Here is a 13,168-nt window from a genome sequence, read left to right as displayed (position 1 = left end):
AAATTGATTATACAAAATGATATAACATTCCACACACTTACACACCATCACATTATTATATATTTAGTGGTTATTATATTATATGGCGAAGCCTCTTAGTCTATCTGAGGGATGGGCGCTTTTCTTTTCCTTTCTGGGATAAAACAGACATTCCGATAAAAGGCATCTGGCTTTACACTAAAAAATATTTAATATTAATTTACTTACGCTCGTGGCTTTGATTCCGCTGAAAGCCCCGACTCTGTTCTTTTCTGCACATTGGTTTAAACACCTCTGCCTATCCGCTGAACAGCCAAATAACGATGCTGATACCGGATTCACATACAACATCAGCACTCCCACCAACAACACAACAAACTTTTTCAACATTTTACTATTAATACTTAAAATTAATTATTTTAAAGATAAAATTTTATTTCTCCGATTTAAATTTTATTTCTATGATTTAAATTTTATTTAAATTTATTTTATTTGATTTTTTTGTAGTTGTTTGATTTGGTAGCACTTAAAGAAATTTTCCCGTAAATTATCTCACATTTTCAGATTTCGCTTCTCGTCACACAGTGACTTTTTAACACACTTTTCACTGTTTTATTGTATTTTCATAGCGTATTTTGCTGTTTTTGAGCTGTTTTAGTGTGTTTTTTGTGAATTACGGAAATTTCTCAAAACTCGCCAAATTTTCAAATTTTAACAAATAAATCTATTTTTTAATAAATTAATTATTTTTTAATTAAATTAATCATTTTAAATCTTAAAATTCAAACATCATTTCGCTCTTGTGATTCTGTGCCTTTCCATCAGATGTTGGTGTACTTATTTTCCATTTTATATGGAAAGTTTCGAGTCTTTTGGTTTTAAAGCACATTGCGTAAACTTACACCCGCCGATACACTAATCAAATTATTACCACCAAATTTTGAACAATTATATAAATTTGTAGATAATTATATAGACTTGTAGATAATTATCATTTCTTTAAATATGATGAAAGTTGTATAAATTGTGATGGAAATTGTGTAAATTGTGGATTACCATGTTTCTGAGGATGTATGAGCCTTCGTGTGCCTTTTTACATTTTTCAATGCATACCCTGACGTACGGGTGACACTTGATAGCCTCAGCTGGCATAGTTTTAACCAGCAAAGTAGTAAAAAACCCGATTAACAACGTGAAAATATTCATTTTAATATTAATAAATTTATTTACTAATCTTTATAATTCATAGATCCAATGTATACTCTGACTCAATCAACCTCTTTTCTCAGATTTTTAAGATCTGACCCATGTCTATATGGTCTACGTATACTGTGCTAATACGGTGTAAACAGGTGTATACTACTGTGTAAATGTGTGTATTAGATTAATGTCGAGATTAGATAATGCAATTCCTTAGTGAGCATCCGATTTTACACTGAAATAAATTAAATTTACGTACTTGTTACCATCGTTGTCAGCACTGCTGACACGTCCTTGAATCTGACCACACAGTTGCTTTCGCAGTCGAAGTACCCTTTTCTACAACTCAACACCGACTCCACTGGCATTAGCGATACCAATCTGTACCCAAATATTATCAACAACGGCCTCAAAATCATCATCTTTCAGACCAATATCGTAGATCTTTACTAATTAAATTTGTATACAAACGTGTAATTATGTGTTAAAATGTGTTAAAATGTGTAAATAAGTGTTAAGATGTGTTTAGAAGTGTTGAGAGGTGTTTGAGAGGTGAAAAGATCTTGTGTACGTTTGAGTCTATGAAATTTATCGGATCTTGATGACGTTCGATTCAATATAATTTTTATCATTTAATCATCAATTTGATACTTTTAATTAAATTTGAATCGCAGTTAATTTTAATATTTAAGATGAATTTGTTTAAGGTTTTGTTGTTGGTGGTTTCGGCGTTTTATACTCCGTTTGCTCGTTGTGATTTTTTACAGTTCATGAACGACTGTACTAGCTACTGTAAGAAAGCACATAGCAAATTTGGTAACATCAAGTTCTTTGAAGCCAATCCCACCACCACTCGACACACCGCTGAAGATATCGGACTAACCTCAGTACGTTCACACTCATTTATCTTGCTTTAGTGCCTTCAAAGATGTCGTCTCGCCGAAGTCATCAGACCCAAAGATAGCTCAGAAATCGGCAAAATCTAATATACTACACATATATACACAATATATAATATACTATAGATAGTATACATATAGTATATTATGAAATAATATAATATACTATAGATAGTATACATATAGTATATTATGAAATAATATAATATACTATACATATAATATAAATAGTATATAATATAATATAGCATGTATGGTATGATGTATTAAGTGTAATTAAGTCATGGGTAAATGATTTAAATGTTTGAGGGTTGGAGTAATGTTGAATTTGTGTCGTGTCTGGGTTTTGAAGTGTCTTAACTAGCCAATCATATGTATATTAGATAGGGTATAATCACACATTGTTTACCTACTATACTACTATCTATATACCATCTATAGTATATAGTATAGTATAGTATGTGTGTATTAATGTATTATGATAAATGTGTAGAGAGTGACATGTATGAGATTAGTATAAAATTACATCCTGTGGTTGAAATGTTTTAATTATATATAAACTACCATGGCTGTGAAAAAACCAACTTAGAAATTACAAAATGACAAGATATCCACTCAACTCCATCAAACCTCACCAACTCCATCAAACCTCACTATACTACTACCAACTCTATCCAACTACAACCAACTTCCAACTTCATCACAACAAACTAACATTTAACACTATAGAAAAATTGAAACTCTATAACAATATTGAACACTATAGAAAATTGAAAAACACTGGGAAAATTGAAAAATTGAATGAAAATACTCAATCAATGAGCCAACAAACGGAGTAAAATGAACTGGGTGAGATTAGTAGTAATTTTTCTTATCGTAGAGTGTGACGTCGGGTAGTATGTTATTGTCCTTGCTCGACTTGGTGAATGGCGAATCATATAAAACATTACTTTGCATATTCCACTTGTAACCATTCTCCTCCTTATCAAACACATAATTTCCCACATAACCACTACCAAACGCATTCCCATTAAATGTACTATTACTACCACTGTTAAATGTGTTACTACTACCAAATGTGTTGTTACTACTGTTAAAAGTGTTGTTATTGTTGAATGTGTTGTTATTACTAAATGTGTTATTGTTACCACTACCAAATGTGTTACTACTGTTGAAAGTGTTATTGTTGTTGAAGGTGTTGGGAGTCCCAAAGGTACTGCTTCCGAATGTGCTAGTCCCAAAGGTGCCATTTCCAAACGTACCACCAAACGTATTACTAAACGTACTACTACTGTTGAACGTGTTGCTATTGGTAAACGTGTTACTATTGAACGTATTACTGTTGAAAGTGTTAGTGTTGAACGTGTTGGTATTGGTGAAAGAGTTGGAGTTGGGAAAGTTAACGCCGAGTGTGCTGTTCATGTGGTTCCCGTTCATACTTCCGATGCTATTACTCCCAATACTACTGACATTTATATTGTTTACACTGGCAGCAGTTACACCGTTTAGAGTACCAGTGACGTTATTATTGGCACTGACAGAAACGTTGTTGGCGCTGGGGGGAGCGTTATTGGCGGTGAGAGCGTTATTGGCGGTGAGAGCGTTGTTGATGATGTTGTTGGAGTTGTTGTTGATGATATTGTTGGAGTTGAAGTTGAGTTGTGTGTTGTAGTTGAGTATGCTATTGTATCCATTGAGTTCCTGTATGGGTTTTTTTTGCTCCGTGCCGGTACTGTTGTAGGCGTCTTTATCTGTTGGCGGAGTAGACTTTCCCAGTCCGTAGATAATGCCCTGATACTTTTGATCGTCGAGTTTATTTTCAAAGTATCTTTGCATGAGTTTGAAGAATGTGCGTGAGGTTACTAGAGAGTCACTCCCAGCTTGATGTTGGAGTCCTACCCGCTTCACATCAAGGTGATCTGCGAGCTTCTGCAGCGATAATCTGCCCGAGAGCTCAATACTCCTCTCATCCAGGAGAAACTTGATATCATAGAGTGAGGGGAAGAAGTCGTGTAAGAGCTCGAAAAACAACGACTGGTTCGAGGGTAGGTTGGTACAGGTCAGGAGCTTCAGAAGATATGCGAAATCGTAAGAGCCGTGGAACGAAATCCAGACAATTTCCTCGTTCATTACAAGTCCCGATGACATGATCAGCTCGCCAAAGTGGACCAAATCAATTCCTCTGCGCTGGTGACTTTCAAAATCTATGCCAGAATTCTTCAGCAAATCAATGGAGTTCTGGGCGTACATGTCATGGTGGAGGTCAAATTTGAAGTTAAATTGCCAAGTCGAGGCACTGTTTGGTGAGGAGCCATCAGAGTCGGCAAACGTCAAGCCCAACTGAATGATGTTGAGAAGGTCTACGTTACATTTTACAGTTTGATAGTTGTAATCCTCGAGGTATGATGTTGGTCTCACTACGATTCCTGGGAACTCTGTGTCAATTGACACGTACGGGTACTGCTCCAGAAGGTCACGGATCCTGTCAAATGCATCTTCTAAGTTGTCAGACCACACGTCAACTATTTGCAGTTCTTCATCCATAACCTATCCGGTAAAATTTTACCAATCTCTCTCTACTCATAATGACAAACCACGCACTCGGAAATTCACAACTGTACCCAAAATTTTTAACCTAATTTCCCAAATTATAACTTGTAAAACGGGCGGATCACGGATATTACTGAGGGTATTAGGGTGAAAAAGATGAAAGGGGGGCAAGTAAATATATTACAAGGTCCTTGATAATAATTTGTATACTTTTTATTTTAGCTAATATTCCCAAGCTTTTCACTCGAAAAATAACCACAATCTTACTTTTAAAATACTCGTTATCATAGACAATGGGGTTTACCATTACTAACATTCAATACCTTCCCAAATCATCAACACTATCCAACAACCACACCATTTTTACCATCAATTTTACTCTCTTAGAGGGTCATCTCAACTTATCCGTAGATTTCCACAATTTTACCATTATTCTAATATTTCCTTCAATTTAATCACATCTCACCATAAATTAATTTTTTTACTCTTAATTTATCTTATTTCACACTTTTTAAAATTGGCATCTTAATTTTTGGATTTTTACTCATTTATTCCAACACTACCCTAACCTTCCATATCATACACGCCAATTCCAATCCCTTCATTCTATACACTCAGTTACACAATTTTAAGAATTTAATTAATATTTTCTTAGTCTGACTTTTTTCTTTTAAATATTTTAATCCATTGATACTTTTTTATTTCCTCGTACAAATCACTTTTTTTACCCTTTACATAATTTTTCACATTTTTATTGTTTATCACACACTTTATTTGGTCCAACATGTTCAATTATTTTTTCTGAGTTCACCAGATTCAACGAATCATTCCTCAACTTGATTCATTAAATTCTAATGACAATTAAGTTGGAAAGTGTAAAAAATTCATTATTGAAGTTTAATCAACTTGTTAAGGAGCAGTCTAAATCTAAACTCATCTACGAAGGATGGCCCCCAACTTCACACATTCCCATCTCAAACAACGTAATCCACAATAGTTATTCACACCAAACTATAGTATTAGCTATAGTATAGTTATATAGGAATGGGTATATCTATAGTATAGTAATATATAACTAAGCTCCCTATGGCGGTCCCCCGGGACTGGACTATCCGGGCCAATTTCTGCTTGACTTTGTCATTCATAGTAGATATGTACTGTTCACTCCACCATACCATACCTTAACTACTCCTAACTCTCTTAACTACTTACTTAACTCCCTTAACTATATACTCCTAAATACCTTAACTATATACTATACTCTTTTAACTACTTACTTCACTACCTTAACTATATACTCCTAAATACCTTAACTGTATACTTTACTCAATACTATTAAAAATGTGTGATAGTTTGGGCCATTGGGTAGGAGTGTATTTGTGATGAATAGGAGATTGGAGACAGGTAAGGACTTTGAACCTACGTTGGTCTTCTGCTGTGGTCTTAAACCCATGCTCATGATGAACAAAACCGAATTCTCAAACCTCATCTCACACCTACCAACAATCAAACTCAACCTCGCCTCTTTCCTCAAACTTCTCTAACACAATACCACTTAATATATATAATATATAATATATAATATGGATAATATGTATAATATATATAATATATACTAGTGTATAATATGTATAATAGTGTGTGATACGATATTATTCGTTGAATCTTCCGTCGAATCCGTTGAAGCCGGTGAGGAGGAAGAAGTTGTAGTAGTTTTTCTTTTCGATTTGGTTACACCAGTTCCAGGCGGATGTGAGTCTGCCGTCAATGCAGCTGCCGGCGTCGTTGAAATTATCAGCGCCTGAGCCGTCAAAGCCATGTCTGAAGAAGTCAGTCAAAATCGTCATCTTCAAACGAGTTATCGAACCAAACTCATTGTCAATATATGATCTAATATTAGTGTTTGACGTGTATAAACGAGGTAAACTATCCACACAATTCAATACAGGGATTAATATCCTAGGGATCTACACATATTTACAGTATTGTAATATCATATAATCATCTGTAATATCTTAGAATAATGTGAAATATCTTAGAATAGTGTTAGGAATAGTGTGTGAGAGGTGGGATTCGAACCTGGGACCTCCAGGTACAAGTAAATAGTAACAATACACTAGACTATCAAGGACATAATTAACTATAGTATTAATATTTTAAGTATACAACTGGGTAGAAAAAGGAGAGGAAAATTTTCCTCAGTATTGTAATACTAGGTAAAATTACTGTAATACTAGGTAAACACAACTAATGGCACTTACTTGTAGATATTTATCGATGAATAGAAGGGAGTTGGGGACGTTATGGTCTCCCAGGTGTATAGTGCTTGAGCCGATCCAGTTAATATAATTAAGTTTAGTTTGTACTTTTTTTAGTATTTTCCTCATGATGTTGTATACGTTATGGCATTCCTGGATCCTGTTTAGGCCCTGTCCTGTGTTCTTGAGTTGATATCTGTTACTATCACTTAGTAAATCCAGCTCTGCACAGTACCATAAATTGTATAACTGTGTGCAAATCTCTTTCCACAGTAGTAAAGTCTGGTACACGTAATTATACTGCTTATCATGCGTGTGATTTAGCCTACTCCCGTCTCTGCCATACCTTATACTCAAATCATATTCGTCACCCGAATATCCTAAGATAGCACCGTCCACGGGGTAATCTGAGTATTCAGCGCTGTCTGGATCATTTGGATTTAAGGGATTGGGATTGACAGGATGATAATTTGTGGTGAGCAGGTGAATCATTTTATTAATTGGTAAGATATATATAACAATGTTCGTATTATAATCATTCAAAGAGTATAGACACTTTTCAATATCCTCGCCACTTAATTCCGGATCATCAGACGTACTGTCATCATCACTGTTGTGGGAACAAAGCTTGGAATAGAAGTTACGGTGCAGGAATGAGAAGTTTAACATCCTGCCAGCGGTGGAATGCACTGTCGAGTACTTATTCACCAAATATTTTATCGCGTCCTCCTTCTTACGGATCTCCATGTCTATCTCACCACGACTCTTATTCTCAGGTATTATACCTACACATTACAATTTTTAAAGTATATGTATATTGTAGTAGTTAAGCTATGGTCAAGGGATACTATCAGGGTCAAGTCAAGCAAATGTTTATAGTAAATATAACTAATTTTAGATATTTATTTGAGAGTTTTTAGAGTATTTAAGGGTTATAATTAGGGAATTTTATGTTTATTATATTAATTATAGGGGAGGTTCTAGGATTTGTTGGCTTAAAATTTAGCTTAATTTGGCCAAATTTCGAAAATTTTGGAAAATTTTATTTTTAACTAAATTCCACATATTTCAACAAATTTAACACTGTTAATCATCAGAAAATTATAATAAACCGTAAATAAACTGTCTACACAGTGCTATAGCACAGCTTGACTGGGCCTAGAAACCCCCTCCATAGTACCTTAACCACTAACTATAACCGTAGAATACCTAACTATACCCCTATACTATATACATAACTAATTAATGCTAGTGTTACATTGTATGGCGTGTTTGAGGTTTGGATCGTTGAGTAGTTTAAGTCCGTTTTTCTTGCGTTGTAGAAAAGTGTAAACAGTGTTAACGGGTACCACAGTGTTAAAATTAAGAATTTCTTTAATTTCAGGTTTTTGTGTGTCCATTAGAAAGTAAATTAACTTCCCGTAGGATGAGCGCATGCGGTCAGGGTTTAAAATCTTATACCTCCGCCCAATTTCAAAAATATTACAAAAAAACTCCCTGTTACTGTAGTAGTCTTGCTCGTTCAATAGCTTCTTCCCGGCGTCATAGTTGTACGCAATTGCTAACGCAGTCAGCACTGCGAATATCTCCTTGGTTTCCCTTAGGATAACACGGTTCTTGGAGGTGTTTGAAATCACATCGACTTTATCTGTGTATTCAGAGATTGTGAGAGTACTCTCCAGTAAACGCATCAGCTTCCGCTCAATGACACTGAGCCGCAGGGGGACAAGTTTAGCCACCGCGATGTAGTCGAAATCAGCCTCAGGGTCACAGGAATCAAGCTGCACGTCACCGTCAGCAGAGTCACTGGAAACGTCAACATCCATCAACTGTAACCCAGTAGCCTCATGCAACACCATCTCAGAGTCTATCACCTGTAAATAAGATTAATGGTTATTATACTCCAGTAGTGTTCCAACGGTAAAAAATGTTAAAAATGTAGTAAAATGTGTAAAAAAAGAAAATTTGGTAAATTATGGAAACAAGGTAAATTATGGAAAAAAGTTAAAAATTGGAAAATTTGTTAAATTATGTAAAATTTGGTAAATTATGGACTTACGTATTTATTATAAATTTCCGGGGCTGTTTCTTTGATGATGTTTGAAACATTACTACTTTTAGATAATTCCGTCAAGACTAAAATAACATGTTGGCTGGGTGTTGGTACCTTTGTTAAGGGAATCGTCGTCGAGATGACGTATTAAATAATTTAATTCTCTAATACCGACCGAATCCATCTGTAAATAAAATAAATTATTTATTCCATTTCCCCATACATTAGAGGAATTTACAGTAAATTATTAATATTATCATGAATTAACCTGGAATAGTAATTTTTATTAATGGAAGAGAATTGTGTGTGCGGAATTGAGTTTAATTCAGTCAAGAATTCCACACATTATAAAAATTGGTTCATTGATTCCACACAGAAACTCAATTCCATACAACTAAACACTTACCAACACGCCGCCAAACTCCTCAAACGTATCTTTATCTCATTTTACACTCTTTTTTTCACATTTTCCACTCATATTTTCACAATGTTTACTCATTGTTTACCCATGGAATCAGATTGTTTATTTAATTTTTGGTGAAAATTATTGAGATTGTGTTGATTATTTGATGTGTAGGAGGTGACGGTGTTAGGATTCCGAGTTTTGAGGAGGAGTTATGGCTCATTAAGTATTACTCACTTCAACTATCGCAATTCGTAAACGCCAATAATCTCAAACCTTCAGTTAAAGTACATATTCACACTAATTTAACATATTTACACGAATTTTACATATTTACAATAGTTTGGTGATAAAATATTGTTAGGAAACGTCATTGGTGTTGTTTAACAGGTTTTATTTGCGACGTTCACTGCTTCAATACGATCCCAGAATTATCATGTAACTATTTACTTATGGAGTAACAGTGCTAATGGTATAGGTTTACGTGTATAACATTGGCAACTAAGCTTGAGGACATGTGGCGTTCAGTGTACATTGACAAGCTTTTATACAAGATTAATAACCTCAACATCACAAGTACAATTTTCAACTCTGTCAGTACTAAATTAGTTTTAGAAGTGTTTGAGATGGAGGCGATAGTCTGCGACGTTTTGAACTTCAACCTCAACATCTTACACCTCAGCGATTCCATCCACATTCTCATACAACTTCTCATCAATGTAACTACTACTTAGCATAGTTATACTTATCATAGTTATACATGGTGTAGTTATACGTAGTTTACTGGCTATTTACTCAGTGTACACAGTTAATTTTCACTTTATTATAATTTTCTGATGCTTAACACTGTTAAATCTGTTGTTTTGTGTTGATATTTTGAAATTTTAAAATTTTTAAAAATTTTCGAAATTTGGCCATTTTGGTCGACCCAAAAGTGACATTTGGTTCCTGAAAAAATTTTTTTTCAAAAATTTTAACTAATAAATTAAACAATTTTAACACATTTACCACATCGTTTTAGTCATCAAAATACGTTTATTTATTTCTAAAAGTTGTTAATTAGTATAGAAAATTAGGGTTTTAGTAGGTACCTGGCTACTGTACTATACCACTTTTAACTATTATTATCCAGCTATTAGAGCGAGAATTTCCATTATTTACCCTAAAAATAGATAAATTTGGTTAAAATTGCGATTAAATTACCCTAAATTAAGTCCTATAAAACATCTTTTTAAGCTATTAAATCCTAGAACCTCCCCTCTAATTAAGATAATAAACATAAAATTCCTTAATTATAACCCTTAAATACTCTGAAAACTATTATCTAAATATTTACAGTTAATATTTGGTTTACTTAGTCCTGGATACACCCGTGAAATACCTTAACTATGACAAACTGAATAATAATTTCTTTAGTATATAAGGGAGAGTTTGGAGGTGGAAGGCATAAATGAATACATTGGCGTTATCTTATACATGTTTAAACAAGCTGAAATTACCTCACTCATCATGGTCGAATCACCCACGTATACACCACTATCTATACACCACACTATTTATACATTACAGAGTAATTTGTAGGTTAATGTTTTTGTATACGCCGGCGCAATTGGCATTATCTGTAATCTTACAACTTGTTAAATCCACCTCACTTTCCACCATTCTCTCCATTGAATCGTATTCTCCAGCCAGCTACAACATACTATACTTAGTACACACATAATATTTAGTTTTGTGACAACTCAATTACTAAATGGAGATGAAACTTATTTAATGAAACTGCTCTCACTCACTCAATCCATCAACGTATTCTTACACACGTAATAATATTTTAGGATGAATATAATGACTTTATAAAGTTCCGAGATGACTTGACAAACCAATCTAAAGCACGTAATAAATTATACTGTTGTATAGTTAATTTAGAGAATATTATGGATTTATACGTTAAAATTTATGAAACTTCCGTAACGGGGTGAGGTATAGCGGTGTGATCTAGGGCTGTCCAGTGCTGAGGTCTTGGACTGTAATCTACTACTGATGTCTACTGCTGAGATCTAGTTCTTAGACCTAGTGAGATCTACTGCTGTCTGGTGGTGAGTGTTCATGTTACTCCTACAGCGGTAGCAAAACTCTGCATTAACTGCTGTAGATTACTGGAAGAAATGTTGATAATTGTTTAGGATTAGTTGTTTATTGATGATACAGCGTTGAATGTCATGGTCACTGTGTAGTAACTGGTAAATATACCCACACAAGTTACTCACCTCATTTATGCCCGCAATGTCACACTCCACACTCACTCCCCTCCTAATCTGGTTCATCACGTAATATTCTCTCGTCACCGACGTCTCATATCTTCTATTATAATATTTCAACACCTCCAACACATTCAAATTATTCATAGGTGTTACACTTGTTACATTGTTACTAGTTATAGTGTTCCCAGTTACAGTGTTACTAGTTATAGTGTCCCCTGGTACTGTATCCCCAGTTACAGTGTTACTAGTAGGATTGTGTATTGTGTTGATAATGAGGTTGGAGAATTGGAGGACGAATTGATCGGTGGTGTAGATTCTAAAGTCATTGATAATCTTGACGATTTCGTTAATTGTTAGTTTGTCCAGGTAATACAGCAGTAGTTTGTTATTCACGCCATGTTTATCCCTTTTTACCGGGTTACTCGTGAGCTTTTTCCCACTATTGATGATCTGGAATATTTGATAAACATTATCAAAAGTAATTAGTGCGTTGTGTTTCACAATACATTCTATTACCGTTTGATAATGCTGAGAGCTGTAGTTCATAGAGTGCATAGACTCCAGCACAATTGTTAGCTCGTTTATATTACAATTTTCCAGCTCATTTGACAATTTGGTCATTAGTCTACTGTGTAACTTTGTTAGTAAATCTGTTTCAGAGCGTTTAAGGTGTAAGTCTTTCCGGGTGACGACCCTGGTAATTGAGGACAGGATACATATAATATCCCTCCTACCATATGGAATATCTATAGCGTTATTAATATGCTCAAGTATGGTCCCGAGTATTTGTGGGTTAATAAATAACTTCGAGACAGAGAGAAAAAAGAGCGAAATCGACTTTGGACTCGCCTCGGAAAACTTAAAATTCCTCACCAAAGGCCTTATCAATTCAGAATCATATCTCTATACAATTTTACCAATTATGTAATTAACAAATTAAGCTTATAATTAGCGAACTGTGTAAATGTGTAGGTGTGTAATTAGGTAACTAAGTGTGTAAATAGGGAACTAAGTGTGTAAATGTGTAGGTGTGTAAATAGGGAATTAAGTGTATAAATGTGTAATTGTGTAATTGTGTTGATACGAGTTTGATGAGAGAGAGTAGAATAGTGCAGGTGGATTGAGGATTAATATAATCAATACAGCTGAGGAGAGAGTATAAAATTTGATTCACTTCATTCCTCAAATTCCCCGGAACATCCGATGAACACAGAGAATTTTCATTAACTTTATTATTATGTGTTGAATTGTTAATTTGATGGATTTTGGGTGGGTAGAAGATTTTATGATTTCTGGCGAGGTATGCGATGCGATTTCTGAGTGCGTAAATTAACACATTTGGATGAAAATAGCAAGTACAATTCGTCTCAAAATTAGTAAACAAATTCACAGGCGAAGCATTTGGGATTCTAATCATAACATTACACAACTGAGTTAATTTATTATATTTTACAGAATAAATAATTTAATTAGCAAATTTGTGAAAATTAAATGTGTAAGGTTAATTTATAATAATTATTTTGTAACAACACCCAATCCGAGGATCAGAAGCACCACTGTGAATT

General features: G+C 34.3%; 9 protein-coding genes across 9 annotated transcripts, besides 2 other annotated features; 3 read left to right on the top strand and 6 right to left on the bottom strand.

Annotated features, from left to right (window-relative positions):
* Window positions 1-78: 78 nt before the first annotated feature.
* On the bottom strand, window positions 79-369 carry TpMuguga_04g00585 (putative integral membrane protein; the record flags this gene model as incomplete). The annotated part of the gene is made up of 2 exons (XM_759127.1): window positions 79-177; window positions 208-369. 2 exons carry the CDS (start codon window positions 367-369, stop codon window positions 79-81), a joined length of 261 nt encoding a protein of 86 aa, XP_764220.1.
* Window positions 370-828: 459 nt separating this feature from the next.
* Window positions 829-1,185, bottom strand: TpMuguga_04g00584 (uncharacterized protein; the record flags this gene model as incomplete). The annotated part of the gene is made up of 2 exons (XM_759126.1): window positions 829-894; window positions 1,036-1,185. 2 exons carry the CDS (start codon window positions 1,183-1,185, stop codon window positions 829-831), a joined length of 216 nt encoding a protein of 71 aa, XP_764219.1.
* A 183-nt stretch (window positions 1,186-1,368) lies between these two features.
* Window positions 1,369-1,811, bottom strand: TpMuguga_04g00583 (uncharacterized protein). Its single transcript, XM_061306032.1, has 2 exons — window positions 1,446-1,811; window positions 1,369-1,414 (listed from the first exon to the last, which is right to left on the bottom strand). Exons 1-2 carry the CDS (start codon window positions 1,599-1,601, stop codon window positions 1,376-1,378), a joined length of 195 nt encoding a protein of 64 aa, XP_061161194.1. The 5' UTR covers window positions 1,602-1,811; the 3' UTR covers window positions 1,369-1,375.
* Window positions 1,812-1,886: 75 nt separating this feature from the next.
* TpMuguga_04g00582 (uncharacterized protein) lies at window positions 1,887-2,187 on the top strand. Its single transcript, XM_759124.2, has 2 exons — window positions 1,887-2,066; window positions 2,097-2,187. The coding sequence occupies exons 1-2, from the start codon at window positions 1,950-1,952 to the stop codon at window positions 2,163-2,165; spliced, it is 186 nt and encodes a 61-aa protein (XP_764217.2). The 5' UTR covers window positions 1,887-1,949; the 3' UTR covers window positions 2,166-2,187.
* A 386-nt stretch (window positions 2,188-2,573) lies between these two features.
* Window positions 2,574-5,026, bottom strand: CNOT8 (CAF1 family ribonuclease family protein). The gene has a single exon (XM_759122.2). It carries the CDS (start codon window positions 4,620-4,622, stop codon window positions 2,934-2,936), a length of 1,689 nt encoding a protein of 562 aa, XP_764215.1. The 5' UTR covers window positions 4,623-5,026; the 3' UTR covers window positions 2,574-2,933.
* Window positions 2,601-2,607: a sequence feature (Short protein (TpMuguga_04g00581, EAN31933.1) was converted to a misc_feature.).
* Window positions 2,643-2,722: a sequence feature (Short protein (TpMuguga_04g00581, EAN31933.1) was converted to a misc_feature.).
* On the top strand, window positions 4,955-6,203 carry TpMuguga_04g00579 (uncharacterized protein). Its single transcript, XM_759121.2, has 2 exons — window positions 4,955-5,611; window positions 5,981-6,203. The coding sequence occupies exons 1-2, from the start codon at window positions 5,483-5,485 to the stop codon at window positions 6,170-6,172; spliced, it is 321 nt and encodes a 106-aa protein (XP_764214.1). The 5' UTR covers window positions 4,955-5,482; the 3' UTR covers window positions 6,173-6,203.
* TpMuguga_04g00578 (UPF0652 protein) lies at window positions 6,101-9,229 on the bottom strand. Its single transcript, XM_759120.2, has 6 exons — window positions 9,054-9,229; window positions 8,946-9,022; window positions 8,145-8,760; window positions 6,890-7,671; window positions 6,277-6,595; window positions 6,101-6,168 (listed from the first exon to the last, which is right to left on the bottom strand). Exons 1-5 carry the CDS (start codon window positions 9,121-9,123, stop codon window positions 6,281-6,283), a joined length of 1,860 nt encoding a protein of 619 aa, XP_764213.1. The 5' UTR covers window positions 9,124-9,229; the 3' UTR covers window positions 6,101-6,168; window positions 6,277-6,280.
* TpMuguga_04g00577 (Cyclin domain protein) lies at window positions 9,190-11,602 on the top strand. The gene is made up of 11 exons (XM_061306031.1): window positions 9,190-9,370; window positions 9,517-9,629; window positions 9,707-9,780; window positions 9,821-9,918; window positions 9,958-10,061; window positions 10,759-10,868; window positions 10,924-11,019; window positions 11,073-11,148; window positions 11,178-11,235; window positions 11,269-11,438; window positions 11,526-11,602. The coding sequence occupies exons 1-10, from the start codon at window positions 9,229-9,231 to the stop codon at window positions 11,319-11,321; spliced, it is 924 nt and encodes a 307-aa protein (XP_061161193.1). The 5' UTR covers window positions 9,190-9,228; the 3' UTR covers window positions 11,322-11,438; window positions 11,526-11,602.
* Window positions 11,154-13,115, bottom strand: TpMuguga_04g00576 (uncharacterized protein). Its single transcript, XM_759118.2, has 2 exons — window positions 12,688-13,115; window positions 11,154-12,506 (listed from the first exon to the last, which is right to left on the bottom strand). Exons 1-2 carry the CDS (start codon window positions 13,018-13,020, stop codon window positions 11,496-11,498), a joined length of 1,344 nt encoding a protein of 447 aa, XP_764211.1. The 5' UTR covers window positions 13,021-13,115; the 3' UTR covers window positions 11,154-11,495.
* Window positions 13,116-13,168: the final 53 nt, after the last annotated feature.

This window comes from Theileria parva, assembly GCF_000165365.1.
Source record: "Theileria parva strain Muguga chromosome 4 map unlocalized ctg_529, whole genome shotgun sequence".
NCBI lineage: Eukaryota > Apicomplexa > Aconoidasida > Piroplasmida > Theileriidae > Theileria > Theileria parva.
This window is presented reverse-complemented; position numbering and strand designations above follow the sequence as displayed.

What these genes read in the sequence shown, in the direction of transcription:
- TpMuguga_04g00577 (XM_061306031.1), top strand. Translation starts at nt 9,229, where the DNA reads ATGGAAGAGAATTGTGTGTGCGGAATTGAGTTTAATTCAGTCAAGAAT. An exon ending in ATCTCAAACCTTCAGTTAAA is followed by an intron (nt 9,630 to 9,706) that starts GTACATATTCAC and finishes AAATATTGTTAG; the next exon opens with GAAACGTCATTGGTGTTGTT. An exon ending in TCATACAACTTCTCATCAAT is followed by an intron (nt 10,062 to 10,758) that starts GTAACTACTACT and finishes TAATTTCTTTAG; the next exon opens with TATATAAGGGAGAGTTTGGA.
- TpMuguga_04g00576 (XM_759118.2), bottom strand. Translation starts at nt 13,020, where the DNA reads ATGATTAGAATCCCAAATGCTTCGCCTGTGAATTTGTTTACTAATTTT. An exon ending in TACTCTCTCTCATCAAACTC is followed by an intron (nt 12,507 to 12,687) that starts GTATCAACACAA and finishes AAAATTGTATAG; the next exon opens with AGATATGATTCTGAATTGAT.
- CNOT8 (XM_759122.2), bottom strand. Translation starts at nt 4,622, where the DNA reads ATGGATGAAGAACTGCAAATAGTTGACGTGTGGTCTGACAACTTAGAA.
- TpMuguga_04g00582 (XM_759124.2), top strand. Translation starts at nt 1,950, where the DNA reads ATGAACGACTGTACTAGCTACTGTAAGAAAGCACATAGCAAATTTGGT. An exon ending in AAGATATCGGACTAACCTCA is followed by an intron (nt 2,067 to 2,096) that starts GTACGTTCACAC and finishes ATCTTGCTTTAG; the next exon opens with TGCCTTCAAAGATGTCGTCT.
- TpMuguga_04g00578 (XM_759120.2), bottom strand. Translation starts at nt 9,123, where the DNA reads ATGGATTCGGTCGGTATTAGAGAATTAAATTATTTAATACGTCATCTC. An exon ending in CGACGATTCCCTTAACAAAG is followed by an intron (nt 9,023 to 9,053) that starts GTACCAACACCC and finishes ATGTTATTTTAG; the next exon opens with TCTTGACGGAATTATCTAAA. An exon ending in CCTCAAACACGCCATACAAT is followed by an intron (nt 7,672 to 8,144) that starts GTAACACTAGCA and finishes TGTAATGTGTAG; the next exon opens with GTATAATACCTGAGAATAAG.
- TpMuguga_04g00583 (XM_061306032.1), bottom strand. Translation starts at nt 1,601, where the DNA reads ATGATGATTTTGAGGCCGTTGTTGATAATATTTGGGTACAGATTGGTA. An exon ending in CAGCAGTGCTGACAACGATG is followed by an intron (nt 1,415 to 1,445) that starts GTAACAAGTACG and finishes AATTTATTTCAG; the next exon opens with TGTAAAATCGGATGCTCACT.
- TpMuguga_04g00579 (XM_759121.2), top strand. Translation starts at nt 5,483, where the DNA reads ATGACAATTAAGTTGGAAAGTGTAAAAAATTCATTATTGAAGTTTAAT. An exon ending in ACATTCCCATCTCAAACAAC is followed by an intron (nt 5,612 to 5,980) that starts GTAATCCACAAT and finishes AATGTGTGATAG; the next exon opens with TTTGGGCCATTGGGTAGGAG.